We start from the raw sequence: 15,290 nt of genomic DNA, 5'->3' as shown, positions 1-15,290 counted from the left end.
CTGAGTTTAATAATGTGATTGTGCACTCCGTTTAAACTTTAAAATATTCTCACTACATGCATGGGGGATAATTTATTGGAGGTGTTAAATATAACAAGGTACCCATAATCTTAATCCCTTTTGCTCTCAGGTTCAATGTAACTTCTGTTGCCCGATTTCAACTGATGTGCCATTTAAAAAAATAGGTGATAAAAAGGTGTCCATTCTCTTTAGGCTGCAATTGTTTAGGCTACAATTCTGTATATACCCAACTGAGAGGACACCCTATTGTAAAATTGGTGGGACTTCCTTATGAGTAGATAAATTTAGGATTGCACTGTTAGATAATTATTTTGAAAGTTTCTGAAGAACAGTTGAGCCATTGATAACTCCCCCCTTTATAAGATCAAGGACGAGAGAGAACAATTTTTTGAGATGTAAATATAGAGTCTGCAGGGTCCATCTGGGAGGGTGCATTTGGGCATAGACCATTTTGCCTCAGGGCACTGACTAAATAGGCCATGGGGAATGCTCCTAGGTTTGCAGTTTCATCATTCTGGAAATCCAAGTCTACAGTTTAGGATTATTTGTTGATTATAAAAACCAGATCTGTATATTGAACACTGCTCTGATACAATGTTTTATAATTGCTTGGACCACGTTGAGTGTGATTCATCTATAGTTAGTAATAATAATAACAACATAGGTTTCTGAGATCAGGCATGTTTCATTTCTCATGATTGTTATATGAAATCATATGCAATTTATATGAAAGAAGATGCAGTAGTAGGAATAGCCTGTAAAGCAAGCAAATATATGCCAGACATGCTTTCTAATGCTGTCAAATGTTATTAGTTTAAGTGTCCTGGACAACTTCGAAACCATACATTAGTGACTAGCAGTAAGTCAGAGTTACTGGTGTTCTGACTTATTTCTACATGTAACAGATGGTGCTCGCTGTGAAAGACTGACAAGCTGTGGGATAGCAAAGCATTACTAATAAACCCCGTCATATGTTAAACTTGACCTGACATTAATCAGGTTTGGAATGCTTCTAATGAATCATGGATAGTAATTAGTGAGCTGATGCTATTAGTGAGCAGCAGTTTCATACTGTTTTCCTTCTTTTCACGAAAAAACCCACACAATTATGTTGCAATTTATAGTTAGTGATAATAACATTGTGCTATCTTTAGAGTTTTGTACAGTGAACTTTCCTTCTCTACAACAGCCAGCATGACCTAGTATGTTGAAAAAACTGGCCAGATACAGTAATTACATTGCAAGTTGGGGTAGTGGACCGGCAAGTCACTAGTTGAAATTTTACCTCAGCAAGGAGCTCTCTGGGGGCAGTTTGGGGTGGGGGCTTCAGTCTTCTTGTCGTTGAAATAGGAGTACGATCTCACTTTTCCTTCTCTCAAGAAAAAAGACAAAAAGAAGTGGAAAACACAGCTCTTCTTCACTCTGATTTGTTACAAAGGCTGGGAGTGCTGCAGTTGCTTTGTTCTATGTCTGTCTTAACTGGAGAAATACAACGGGTTTTGTTTTTTTTAATTGCTGCTGCTGTTCTTTGTTTATTTTGTTTGAAGTTAGATTTTTATCCTGCTCTTAAGGTATGAAAAACTCTTACTTGTATTTGGTTGCGCTTGGTGTCTTCATCTACCTGTATTCCAGCCGTTGTTTCTCTGTTGCTCAGAACTCACTGGTAAATTAAGGAACTGAATATGAGAGAGAGACAACGCAACATGAGGAAAATGGTGTCTAATGCTCAGGCCATCTCTGAATACCAAAGAGTTACCTGTAACGAAATTGGAAACCCGGCTGGGATATCTGAAGTTGGGCTACCTGACATCATGGTGATATCAGGAAATGCACATGTGGGTGGACCCAGCCACCTGTCAAAATGGCCTGTTGGGGTGGGGAAGCTAGCCAAATCCTATGGCTCACCTCAGATGAGCCATTATCATTGCTTGGTTTATCTTTGTCTTATATTTATTTAATTTAAAATACCATACCATAATCACTGGAACAAAAAAAATGTATCCCATTTATGTATCTTTGCAAGGATTATTTTGTACTCTATTGCCAGATGCCAGATTAGTTTTGCCTCCCATCTTCAAGTGCACTGAATAGCATCCTCACTCTCTTCAATCTACCATCCTTAAATTTTTAGAAAATGTGTCTATCCCCTATAAAACTTTCAGAATTCAGATAGGTTGAGACAGAATGTATATTTAAGCCCTGCTCATTTGAGCTCAGTGGATGAAGCTGACATATTCCTTCGTGTGAATTATATTTCATTCAGCAAGTATTTGTAGTATATGGATGCTTTAAATCAGCTTGCTGCTGAATCAATTATGCTTTGTGATGCCATTTTATTTTTCAAAATCTTTGAGGAAAGTAAGTTAGTTTTTAGTGTATTTTTTAGCATTGCCATCTTTTGCAGAATAAGATCAGACCTCCATGGTGGTTTTTTTTTTTAAATGGAAATTTTCTTCATTTCAGATGAGGGCTAGGTTTTAAGAGTTCTGTTCATCCTACAGATTGCTGTGGGGCTTGTTTGTCTCCAGGGGCTTGTTTTGAGGACATCATATAACAAAATGTTCACCTCAACAGACTTCTATCTCCAAATATTTGAGGGTTTCCTAACAAAATCTTCACAAATAAAAGCTTCCAAGTTCCACAAGCTAACAGGAATAATAAAACGTGGTGTTGGGAAGGATATTCAAAAGCAAGATGACCTATAAAAAGGAGAACACATTGGCCACATTAGTGTGCTATGAGTGGCATGGTTGGGAGAAGTTATTAATAGTAAATCATTGTTTACCAATATGTCTGAACACATCAATCATTCACATGAATTTGGGGGGAAATAATGCAACCCATATAGGGACAGGTAATATGTAAAATGGTTCCTATACATTTTCCTTGGAATCATCCGGGACTTTTGGCGGCTGTCTCTCATGGAGGCGAGGTCAGGGCATTTGGTTGCAAGGCTTGTTCAATGTCTAATAAGATGTGCTTTATCTGTGGAGGAATGTTGAGTCTGAATTGGCTGTATGTCTTCTTGCAGTGCAATCGTCAGCTTGTGAACTTTAGAAAAAAGGGAATTAGTTCATGGCTCTCATTGTTCTGCTTATCTTCTAAACCATGCATCGGTAACCTCCGGCCATTTATCCGGACCACGAGCCGCCCGGTCACCGAGCCGCCCGCTCGGCAAATCCCCTGCACACTGCGCTAAACCGGCGTGGCACGGGGACTCGCCGAGCGGCGCCAGAAATTGTGTCTGCGCAGCCACAGAAGCGATTTCTGGTGCTGCAGACGTTTTGGACATGGGCAGCACGGCGCCGAAAATCGCTTCTGCGCATGTCCAGACGTGATTTTTGGCTTCCGGTCATGCGCAGAAGTGATTTCCGGAGCCCGGAGATGGGCAGTGCGGGCGCTAGAAATCGCTTCTGCGCATGTCCAGCCGTGATTTTCGGCTTCTGGACACACACAGAAGCAATTTCAGGAGCCCTGGACATGGGCAGCGCAGGTGCTGGAAAATGCTTCTGCGCATGTCCGGCCCACTGACAATCGTCCACGGGAATGCCTGTTCTAAACTTACCTGTTTGTTTATTTAATGAGAAGTGAGTAGTAGATGCTGGAAATCAGTGTTTTCCAGTAAATGCTTTATTGCATTGATGTAGATGTCTATGTCTTATTTTTTGGCATGGCTACTATTCTTATGATTGTAAAACCAAATAACTCTTTGATGTTTTTTACAGCTTCTTGAGGGAAATTTTGCTAGAGAAGTCAGTCATGAAGTGGACGGACTAATTTTTCAGCCTGTAGGAGTAAGTTGCCATGATTTTGACTTTTTAAATCACTGTATAATGGTTTCGATATGAGTGGTGCTGTTGAGAATTTCATCATTCACTGCCAGAAAAATATTTAAGCAAATATTTATTTGTTTAACCTTAAAATCCATTTTTTTGGCTTTCTGAAGAGTCAGTTGGCTTTGATATGCAGTATCCTGTGTCTATCTTGAAACCTTCACAAAAATTTATCAAATTATTAGTTTTCCACAAGCACTTCTTAATACAAAGACCATGAATATTTGAGCATACTGCTTGTACCTTTCTATCTTTATCAAGATTTGATGGAAGGTGTTTGAGTAAATTATCTGAAGAAGTGTGCATGCACACGAAAGCTCATACCAAAATAAAAACTTAGTTGGTCTTTAAGGTGCTACTGAAGGAATTTTTTTATTTTACTTCGACCCAGACCAACACGGCTACCTACCTGTAACCGTGAGTAATTTATCGTAAAGGATAAAATAAAATCTGGCACTGAATGAAAATGTACAAATCTTGCTTACTATTTTATTTCTGAATTGTGGAAATTCTCCTGCAAAAAGACATTCTTGTTAATGGGAGAAAGAATGGCATACATATTGACTTGGAAGTTAAATATACAGAAAAGCAACAGAAAGGGCAATTATATGGAACAAATAAGAAAAGGAAGCAGTAGTATTACTACTTTCCTTTCCTCAAATTGTGGTGACTTTGAATAGGCTAAATACAGGACATGTTTATCACCCATAAACCTGTGTCAAACATGAATAAAAAAAATGACATTTACATCATTAGCTTTGGTGTTAAACCCCAGTTTCCATACAAGTTAATAGTAAGTACAGTAGTTTCTTTCTTTTATCTCATGGACTTTGCTGCAAAGAACATTTGTAAGAGAAAAATGTTAATTCTTTGTTAGTGTTTTATTTGGGAGTAGACACTCTACAGTAAACAGTAGCATGGAGCTGTCCTTCTGCTTCATTTTTTTAATGTGTTACCTATAGCTAGAATAATAATTGAGAGTATTTTCACTATATGACAGCTTGAGTTAGCCTAGTCAGGATTTATGATAACGGCACAGCCTTCTGTACCGTTGGAGCACCGTTGGCAATCAGTCTGACCTCTGTAGCCCAAAGATAGGAGCCAGATCTCTCATATTATTTTCTGTAAGTTGTAACACACAGTGAACCAATGAAAAATTAGTTCTTTTGAGATGCTGCATCTGTCTTTGACTTTCTGTGATAGTTTGGAACATCTTGTCCATCTTTTTATATCAATATGTATTAGTGATTGCTAATGCTAATCATGTGAAGTTTAAAACTGTAGAAGACACAAGGCTCTTAGGGTATCTTTTTCATCCTGTTTCTAGATATTCTTGTAGGTATAAATGCTGTTTTTCAAGTGTACAAATCTTTAAAACTTTGGAAATCCACCCTAGAAAATTGGGTAATTTTGTGCTGTTGTTTTATTCTCTGGTCTATATCCTTTCCTATGCACAAAGTCCATCTAAACACAAGAGCCCACATTGCCAACATGATCTTGTGAACTATAGATTGCCACTGTGGCCAAAGTTTCAGACCTTTTGAGCCACAGAAGCCAACCATCAAAAGTTTGAGAGCCACAAGGTGTGCACAACCCTTACACAGGACTTAAACATTCATTCATTTTTAGATATACAATATTATCAACTGATTTCAGTTTGGCCAGCTACACTAATGAATGCAGAAAGTCAGGTTTGTTGACTGCTTAATTTTAAAGTGATTAGATTATTTCTCCTTAACTGTGATCCAGGGAGGTATACAGATAAAACCTTTTTATTTTGTTATTTGATCATAGTGGGACTTCAAGTTGCTTCCTTTATTGTGAGTGATACATTTCACAGGGGTATGTCTCCTTTAACATTGAATACAATATCTTCCATTCTGGCTAAAATTTTGATTTTCTTCCTCATACTTTCTTTTTTAGTTTATATCTTGATAATATTATGCTTAAAGCTACTTTACATATATAAATGGCATGAATAGAAGAGTAAATTAGATGCCACTGCAAACTCCATCATCAAACTAAAAATGTTACTGCAGGGTGGTGAGGTGGGTCCAACTCATTTCCTGCAGAAATAGTTACACAAGATCATTTTTGAATGCTACAAATAAAGATGAAGGTTTTGGTTTTTTTTAAGTTGGAAGGAGGGAGGCAAATGCCTTCTTATGTGAGGCCTTAATGCCATGGGTGGAAGGGAAAGTTCTAGGGTAGGTGCAGATTAATTCTCTCCTGTATGTCTTAATCCCCTTTGAAAAGCCCTTGCTGAGAGCAGAGTAATAATCCCCCTTTCTAGGTGTGGCCTGCAGATCATGGATGGTGGATGAATTGGGAAAGGCCCCATAAACTGGGTCTCACTCTTGCACGGTGACCATGAGCAACACTAATTGACTGCTTACCCCTTTCCAGGCTCTAGACTCCTCTTTTTTTCCTCTTCCCTGGGCTTGTTTTCGTTTCTTCCCTTTCCATGGCGTTCATACTACCACAGCAGTCTTTAGCAGCCAGTGACATCCTGCTCCTTTCCACAACTTTAGACAGCTGCTTCTCTCCCCCACCCCATGCTACTTCAGCATTCTCATCCCTCTCCACTGTATACTATCCCCCCCCCAAATCCGCCTCTTAAATTACCTTTTCTGTCTGCTGAATTCCTGAGACTCTCCCCCGTACCCCCAGTGGCACCTGCAGCCCAAGTGGTTGCAGAGGGCAGAGGATGCCTTGTGTGCCAGGGAGGATGCCAGGAACTGCAAAATGCACAGACACCTTTGTTGGCTCAAGAGCTACAGTTAGATTGGTCAAAGAACCACATGTGACCCCTGAACTACAGTTTGACCATCCCAGTACTATTATTTTATATATAGCACTATCAGAGTACAAATATATTTCTGATAGCATTTAAAATACTCCAAGTGCCTTGATTATAGCAGAGGGAAGTGCTTAAAGCTATCCTGCCTGCAATGTGCACATAGTTGACATTAATACCGTGTTTCTCATATTATAAGGCACGTCTTATATTTATTTTTTCCTCAAAAAAACACACTATGGCTTATTTTCAAGGGATGTCTTATTTTTTTCCTCCTCCTCCTGCCGCGGCCGGCATTGCTGCTGCTCCTATCACTATGTCTTATTTTCGGGGTATGGCTTATATTCCTTGAATGCTTAAAAATCCTGCTATGGCTTATTTTATGGGGATGCCTTAAAATATGAGAAACAGGGTATGCACTGTGGGGACAGAAAATGAGATGTTACTTCCTTGCTATTTCTTCTCTTTTCTTTTTCAGACTCTTTGCTTTTATTCTGCTCATCTCTTTTCTCTGCTCTGCCACTTGCTTGGAGAGGGTAGACAAAATGCCTATGTCTACAGTGAGAATGCAAACTTATTTACAAATCTACAATCTTTCTTATAGGGAAAATTGTAGTTTTTACTATTGGAGCATTTTTCAATCTAAACAATACTGCAGATTTATAAATTCACATTCACATGTCCCTATTGCAAGTGTTACTGTTTTTTTTTTGTTGTTCAAACCGATACTTCAAAAATCTTTGCTTCTTTTTAAATGGTACCGGTCAGAGAAACTCATAATGCTTACTATTAAGGAAAATTATTTAGGCTAGCTGCTTTGGAAATTACAGCCTTCTGTGGGATGTCTTTTTGGGCTTTTGAGGCCACTTGATATTTAAGTAAGCAGTCTCTGCAAAATTGATTTACCTACTGCATAGAAGCATTATTGACTTCCTCTGAAAAGGGAAGACAGCTTATTTTCAATTATAAAGCTTTTCTAAAGTGATTTCTGACTTCATATAGAGAAAGATGAATTAGAAATGTGCATTCTGTAAGAAAAGTTTTTTTTTGTTAATCAGGAACTAGTTGCAAAATACATTTTTAAAGCTTTTGTTATTTTATGTTTTGCGTATCTAGGATTTCTTTTAAATACAGTCGTACCTCGGGTTACGACCACCTCGGTTTGCGAACACTTCGGGTTACGAACTGCGCAAACCTGGAAGTGTTTTCGCCGCGCGCGTGTGCGCAGAAGTGGCGCGCGCGCGATCTGCGCATGCGCAAAGCGCGAAAAACGTGATTAAGGGGATTAAGACATACAGGAGAGAATTAATCTGCACCTACCCTAGAACTTTCCCTTCCACCCATGGCATTAAGGCCTCACATAAGAAGGCATTTGCCTCCCTCCTTCCAACTTAAAAACGTGTATTACTGTACATTAAATCAGCCCAAACTTTAAAATGGTTCATTTTCTTAATTTTTCTTTTTAATCAACATCTCATTAAATTAAACTAGCTATATTATCCAGAAATAAGCTAGTAAATTTCAATATGCCTTCAAATTCTTTGTCCTTTTGAGTAGAAAATCTTTCACCGCACTTTTAAATACATTTAAACAAGTAAAGGAGTAAAGTTAGCTTTAAGCCACAAATATTTTATAATACTCTTTAACAATCTCAGCTAGCTGGAATCCATAATGACCTATTAGTTATTTACATCATACGAAATGAAGCAGGGCAAATTCATCAGTGTGCCGCATTGCAAAAGTGCACTTCAGATTGTACCGGTTAATAATCTATTATATGGCTCCAAAAGGTTATGTTTTGTGCTACACCACAGAAGCAATTTCCCCTAAACCACCTCCTAGGGTATAATTAGTGCTCTATGTTTCTTAGTTCTTTATGATTTTTAAGAAAACCATTATGTGAGCTGGCAAGAGATTTTTCAATAATGTTAATTAGAAACTGTGGATGCAAAGCTAAGATTTGGCTTTACTCACCATTATTAGAAGTAGATGGTCTTGCATTATTATTATTTAATATTTATATCACTGCAATACCCACTGCCTGCAATCAGTGTCAATTGATTAATGTCCTATGCAGGTATGTATGACTCCTTTATATGAAGAGCTGTTTAAAGAAAAAATGAAGACAGACAAACACAATATAAATGGGACAATTTTTATTATTTGTTGGGAGTGAGGGCACCTTATACATTGCACTGGGATATTATAAATGTTTCCAATACACATACAAATTTGCTACCAGTCAATCTTATACTCAGTTCTTGTGGAGCGGGGACCCCTAGAATCTAGAGCAGGCATCCCCAAACTTAGGCCCGCCAGATGTTTTGGACTACAATTTCCATCTTCCCCAACCACTGGGCCTGTTAGCTAGGGATCATGGGAGTTGTAGGCCAAAACATCTGGAGGGCCGCAGTTTGGGGATGCCTGATCTAGAGTCTCACAGTGGTTTTCGTTTCAAACCTAAATTGAAGTCCTGCCAATAACTCTTTTCTAAAAATGTATTTTTAAAATAAAGAGAAAACATTCAAGCTTATATTTCTCACCATATACTAAATATTAGCACTGATGGTACATATTTGTACCATAACTTGAGACATTTTAGACATACAACTTTGGTAGATATTTTCTGCTTTTATAATAAGGTTCTCGGCGGTATTGTAAACTTGAACATCATTAGCATTTTTAACATTGTTCAGGAAACAGCATGTCTACAGATGGCATTAGTTTCCCAGAAATGTGCTGTTTTATGTTTTATTGCTGCTACTGATATACTTTTTAAGTTTTCTGTGCTATTCTGCTTCTAGTAATAAGAACATCCCACAATAAAGGAAAGAGGTCAAGTGGAATTGGGGTGCTGGGGAGTTTATCAGAGAATCATAGAATTGTAGAATTGGAAGGGGAGCCAAGGGTCATCTAGTCCAACCCCTTGCAATGCAAGAATCTCAACTAAAGCATGCATGGCAGGTGGTCATCCATCCTCTGCTTAAAAACCTCCAAGGAAGGAGAGTCCATCACCTTTCAAGGAAGCAAGTTCCACTGTCAAACAGCTCTTACTGCTAGAAAGTTCCTCCTGATGTTTAGTTTGAATCTCCTTCCTTGTACAATTCAAGCCATTGGTTTGAGTCCTACCATCCAGAGCAGGATCTGAACAGATGTGATTATATTGTAGGACTTGGCTGTAGACCATGGTTTTGTCTTTCTGGGTGGAAGCTAAGAGAAGTAGGTAAACATGGGTCAATGGGTTCCCTATATAAGTCGGTTTGTACTTGTCTATTCTGTAGCAGCACAGTAATGTGCAGAAAGTAATCCTCGTGTGTGGACTGGTTAAGACTTTGATTGATGGTGGGTTTCTAAAATGTGCAGGGAGCCTCTACAAGTGCAGGAAGAACCCCACTTGAGAAGATTGCCCTGCAGCTTGTGGGCATTATGCACAGAATGGAAGCAGGGGGCAGAGCTAGCTTGTTTATTCCCACAGCTCCCCGTCATGTGTTTACCAAACATGGTTAGAGTACACCTAAAGAGTGGCTTATGTGTGTGCGCATGAGCACCTAGTTACAGACCAGAATTGATACAGTGCAGTTCGGTTGATTTGTCATATAAAGCACAAGAGACTTGGCTTTTTAAAACCTGCCATCATTTCAGAACTAAAATATTCATAGACATTTTAGAACATGTTTGGGCAGACTGATCAGGTTGTGAATATACTGCAAATGAAAGGGAGCTAAACTTCTCATAAATTATTTATAGTAAATCATTAACTGAGCTCTAATCTTCATATTGAGCTAGTTCATCTATATGGATTTCTTGTGCAAGCTGCCTTGAGGTATTATTATTATTATTATTATTATTATTATTATTATTATTATTATTATTATTGAAGGAAGGATAATAAACATATTGAACAAATGTTCTCTGTTGTTTCAAAAGCCCTGAAAGGTAAGTGTTTATTAAGTTGTGGATGACAACATGCAAGTCTCTAGCAAGTCATCATCCTCGTGATATTTATAACTTTGGAACAATCGCTTTGCTAGATCCATGTGTATAAAGATAATGAAATGATGTGCCTCGGCAATCCCAAATCTAAAAATGTGAATTCTGTCGCATGTAGACATTATGCAAACTAAAAATAATTGAGTGGTTGAATGCTGCAAATAAAGATTAGGTTTTTTTTTTAACCTGGAAGGAAGTTGTGGTTGCAAAATAATAATAATTTTGCAGAACTCTGGCTTTTCTGGTCATGGTAGCAAGGACAAGAATGCTGGAGAGCTCCCCCCCACCCACTCACCCACTACCTCAAGCCAACTTCTGAAAATTTTAATGAATCATTTTAACAAGCTTTGTTCATATACTTTCAAGCATACATTTAAAAGCTATGGCAGCTAGAAACTGGCTTTAAAAAGGTGGGGGAGGGTTTGTGGCTGAGAGTCCCAGGAGTGAATTTTGTGCCCATTGCTGTATTCCATACACCTCTGTAATATTACACCACAGAGAGAGCCCTGAACTTAGCTTGTGTAAGAAGTGGTAGCCTATACTTTATGAGTCGAGCTGAAACATGTACCTAAGCTTTGATACTTTAAGGACCAAGGATAAATAACTTTTGTCAACACCTTGTTTTCTTCACGCTCGTCTTTTATAACAGCTCATCAGCTTCCTCTTGTGTATATTCAGCTTCAGACTGAAACTTGCTTATTTGAAATTTAATGGATTAAATTTGTATACTTGTCAGGCATGCTGAATATTGTGAATAGTCTGAAGAACAAAAAAAACATGTTATGCTCCGGGACAAGGTCACAGTATGTTCGATGTTGTTGTGGCTAGGTGCTGTTCCAGGGATGATGTTACCATGGAGAGAGCTTTCGTTTCCATGACATTTGCTTGCAAATGTTGATAGGCCTTCAACCTGCAAAGGGTTTTGTCCTCTGACATGCATAGTGGGTGGTGGAATATTTCTTCTCAAACCCTTTTGTGTGTTTTGCATTGCAAAATTAATATAGTGGAATATTACAGAATACTTCTGACACCCAGGCATTGTACTTTTGTTTTTCCTTTAAAATTAAATCGTACTTTTTGCTTCTGCAGTATTAACTTAAGAAAAACAACGACAGGTAGATAGACATGCAGCTGAAATCTTTGCTTTATTGCAAAGTTGTGAGTTAGAGGAAAGAAAACCTTTAAACTGAGTTGCCAGACAATGTTTTGTGAAGTAATCAATACATTGATGTAAAAGACTATAAAATCTTAATTTTCTCTGTCTTTTTTTAAAAAACAACAACACCTTGAGGTGAAGTAGTTAGGTACATTTATATGGGTGCCACTTTATATGGTAACCATTTTCCTAGAAAGGTAATTATGACAAATGTGATAGGAATCTGCCAGCAGCTCTTGTATTTCTTATATGTAGAAATTATTCTAATTGCTGTCACAAGTGCATCCTCTATTGTAAATAATGCTTTCGTATTGGTTATTGATGCTGGCACGTAAAGATTTTCTTTCCTCCTTCCTATTAACAGTTTTGTTTCCTCTCTAGAAACAAAAAAGTCACAAACTTACAATTATGTTGCTTCCTTTCAGCATTTCTGTATTGTAGAAGGAATAGAGAAGAAAAGGACAAGATGATAACATTTCAGATTAGGGATGAGCAACATTAAATTACTGGGGTTGGTTTTTTTTAATGTGAATGCAATTATATTACCCCTTTTTGCTTCACCACTACCCTTAGGATTAATTTAATTTAATTTCAGCCATCCCACAGTGTGCATTATCCTTTATTAGGTTATTTGGTTCCAATTATTTGAAATGTTCAGTGTGTCCTACAGTCTGTCCCATAATGACTTTCCTGAAGGTCCTGATAGTAAGCTTTTCACTAAAAGACAGTATTGTCCTAGAGAGATCATGAAAACTCTTACATCCAAATTTCGCTTGTGAACATCCAAAATATCAGCATCACAAACCAGACATTGTCCTGACCCTCTACACTTGTATAACTATTGGGGCGTGACTGGTAAACAACTCTAGTAGCTGCTGCTTTCCAATCCCTTCATTCCTTCCAAGTCTGTTGATGTTCATGAAGATCCACAATCTGTTTCTTGACATGAACATGTAGCAATTATTGTAGCTCTTCAGGTAGATTTCCATAACTTCCCCTTTGCATTATATCAAAATAATGCAGTTTGAATACCTATTAGGGTTTTGTTTGGCCAGACATTTTAATAACCCAGAAAAAAAATTAGATTTATTGGTGGAAATATAACCATTATGTTTTTATATATGCTGGAAGCCGCCCAGAGTCGCTGGGGTGCAAATAATAAATTATTATTATTATTATTATTATTATTAACCTAGATTCAGGTGTAGCAACAGAAAAGTAAGACGTTTTAGCTAAACCAATTTCTTCTGTGTATGAAAGCAGATAACAAAGGGGGGGGGTTCCCATCTTATATAGGCATTTAGATCATTTTCAAATAGCTGGTTTGATCACAGTTTGCTCACAGTGATTGTTAGCAGGGTTTTTGTCAAGTCAGTGATGGGCAACCTTTTGAGCTTGGTGCGTCAAAATTCGCCAAAAAACCGAGCATAACTCGGGTGGTGTGTCACTTCGAGAAAAAAACATAATTTTGTGATATTCATAGTTTAAATAATAAAAATGTATAATTGTAATATATAACTGTATTTAATTAAAAAACCTAATTATTTAACCTAACCAAACAAAAAATCCCTTATTTATCACAAAGTGCCCAGAGTTGTTGAGCTTTTTGGGGGGAGCTGCTGACCAAAGTTTTGGAGGTTTTTTTTGGGAGGTGCAAAAGTTGCTTTGCTTTTGGGGGGGATCCCCCAAAGCTGCTGCACATTTTTTGGGGGAAAGAGAACAGAAATAAATGATGAATAATACCTTTGCTGGAACTAACACACAGCACCGACATAGCCTGCACCAAAAAACCCAGCGCAGAAAGGGTTAAAAACCAATCTCTGGCTACCAGCAACAACAATAACAAAAAAGGATCCGGGTTTTAACAGCAGAGACAAGCTCTAGCGGAGACAAGCTGTAGGAGGAGTGGGGGAACAAATGGGGGGGACAACAAGAACAGCGCGAATGGGCCGATGGGGCGCGTGCCAGCAGTGAGGGGTCTGCGTGTCACATCTGACACACGTGTCATAGGTTCGCCATCACTGTGTCAAGTGGTCATTTGAGCATTAACAAAAATGTAAGCTTTTGCTGTCATGAGTCAAGCTGGAGAAGTCTTTTTTCTTGATTTGGAATTACTTCTCAGCCCCTTATGTTTAAAAGCTTCCAGCTGCATTTTAAGTTTTATGTAAGTGTACATTATTAGAACTTCAGAACAGAGGTTGTCCTGGGAAAAGGTAATTACATTTTACAGATCTTGTTAGCATAATTATCCCATATTGCACACTCACTGGAGTCTGACAGGGTTGCTCAGAGCAAGGGGGAAGGCAAAAGGAAATTAAACTTGAAAATCATTTGGTATACAACAAAGAGAAAGGGCAGAATAATTTGGAATACAGACAATAGCCAACGTTTCAATTCACAGAATAGGCCCATTTTGACCCAGCCATCCACCTTACAGAGCAGTTTTAATTCAACTTCACACACAGCAATTGATCTTTCTAGCATGGCAGGTGCTGATTGTTCTTCTACTTGGTAAAAGTTACATTTAAAGCAGCCCTCAGAGGAACACACATCAAAAGTAAAGAAACAGAAGAAAAGCATCCATAGAATGTCTTAGAGAGGTTCTCAAACTGTGGTCTGTGAACTCCATTCAGGGAGTCCATGAAAAGGTTATAGAACACTTTGATCACAGAAGCAGGCACATCTGGTGCTCTAGAAAGGTAAGGCTATGGTTATGAAAATATAGTATGATTTCATCTTACATTTAATTTGTACAATTTCAACCATACAAGGTTGAAAGCAGGCTGGTTAAAATTGCACAAGTTAAATCCAAACAATGAGGAGAGCTCAAAAGCCCTTTTTGCACCAGGTATGATCGGGATTCACCTTGCTTGAGGGGCAAGGCCTGCTCAGTATGCCAGCTCTAGGCATACAAATCAGCCTTAGGATTCCAGAGCTGATGTGCGTCAGGTCCACTTGGGTTACCCAAGGCAAGAAAGAAATTTTAACCCATAGGTAAACTTAGAAGACATCTGAAGGCAGACCTGTTCAGGGAGGCTTTTAATGTTTAATAGAGTACTGTGTTTTATTTTTCTGCTGGAAGCCGCCCAGAGTGGCTGGGGAAACCCAGCCAGATGGGCGGGGTATAAATAATAAATTATTATTATTATTAAACTTGGCCCTCTAGATGTTTTGGGACTACATCTCCCATGATCCCTAGCTAACAGGACCATTGGTCAGGGATGATGGGAATTGTAGTCCCAAAACATCTGGAGGGCCGAGTTTGCCTATGCCTGTTTTAACCTCTCCATCTTGCTCCATCTGTTTTAACCTCTCCATCTTGGAGTACTGGGACTTCTCTCTCCCTTTTACTCTCTAGCCGCGGGGTGGCTACAAGGGTTAGTTTATACATGATTTTCGTATCTGAAACCCACACATAATAAATGATTCTACTGTATTAGTAAGGCATGTGCTTTGATTCATAAAACAAAAATCATTAAGTGATCTACGAAGA

The 15,290-nt window shown here is 38.4% G+C and overlaps 1 protein-coding gene across 2 annotated transcripts in view; it reads left to right on the top strand.

The window, feature by feature from the left end:
* RNGTT (RNA guanylyltransferase and 5'-phosphatase) overlaps positions 1 to 15,290 on the top strand; it is a 113,881-nt gene that overhangs the window by 67,206 nt on the left and 31,385 nt on the right. The window contains exon 12 of one of the 2 annotated variants that reach the window (XM_035109413.3): positions 3,747 to 3,815. The exons of the other annotated variant lie outside the window; for it this stretch is intronic. Coding sequence (XP_034965304.1) covers positions 3,747 to 3,815 — 69 coding nt within the window. The remainder of the gene's footprint in view (positions 1 to 3,746; positions 3,816 to 15,290) is intronic. 2 annotated transcript variants of the gene reach the window in all.

This window comes from Zootoca vivipara, chromosome 3 (assembly GCF_965207765.1).
Source record: "Zootoca vivipara chromosome 3, rZooViv2.hap1.1, whole genome shotgun sequence".
In the NCBI taxonomy this organism is placed as follows: domain Eukaryota; kingdom Metazoa; phylum Chordata; class Lepidosauria; order Squamata; family Lacertidae; genus Zootoca; species Zootoca vivipara.
Note: the sequence above shows the minus strand (reverse complement) of the source record. Positions and strands in the feature narration are given on the sequence as shown.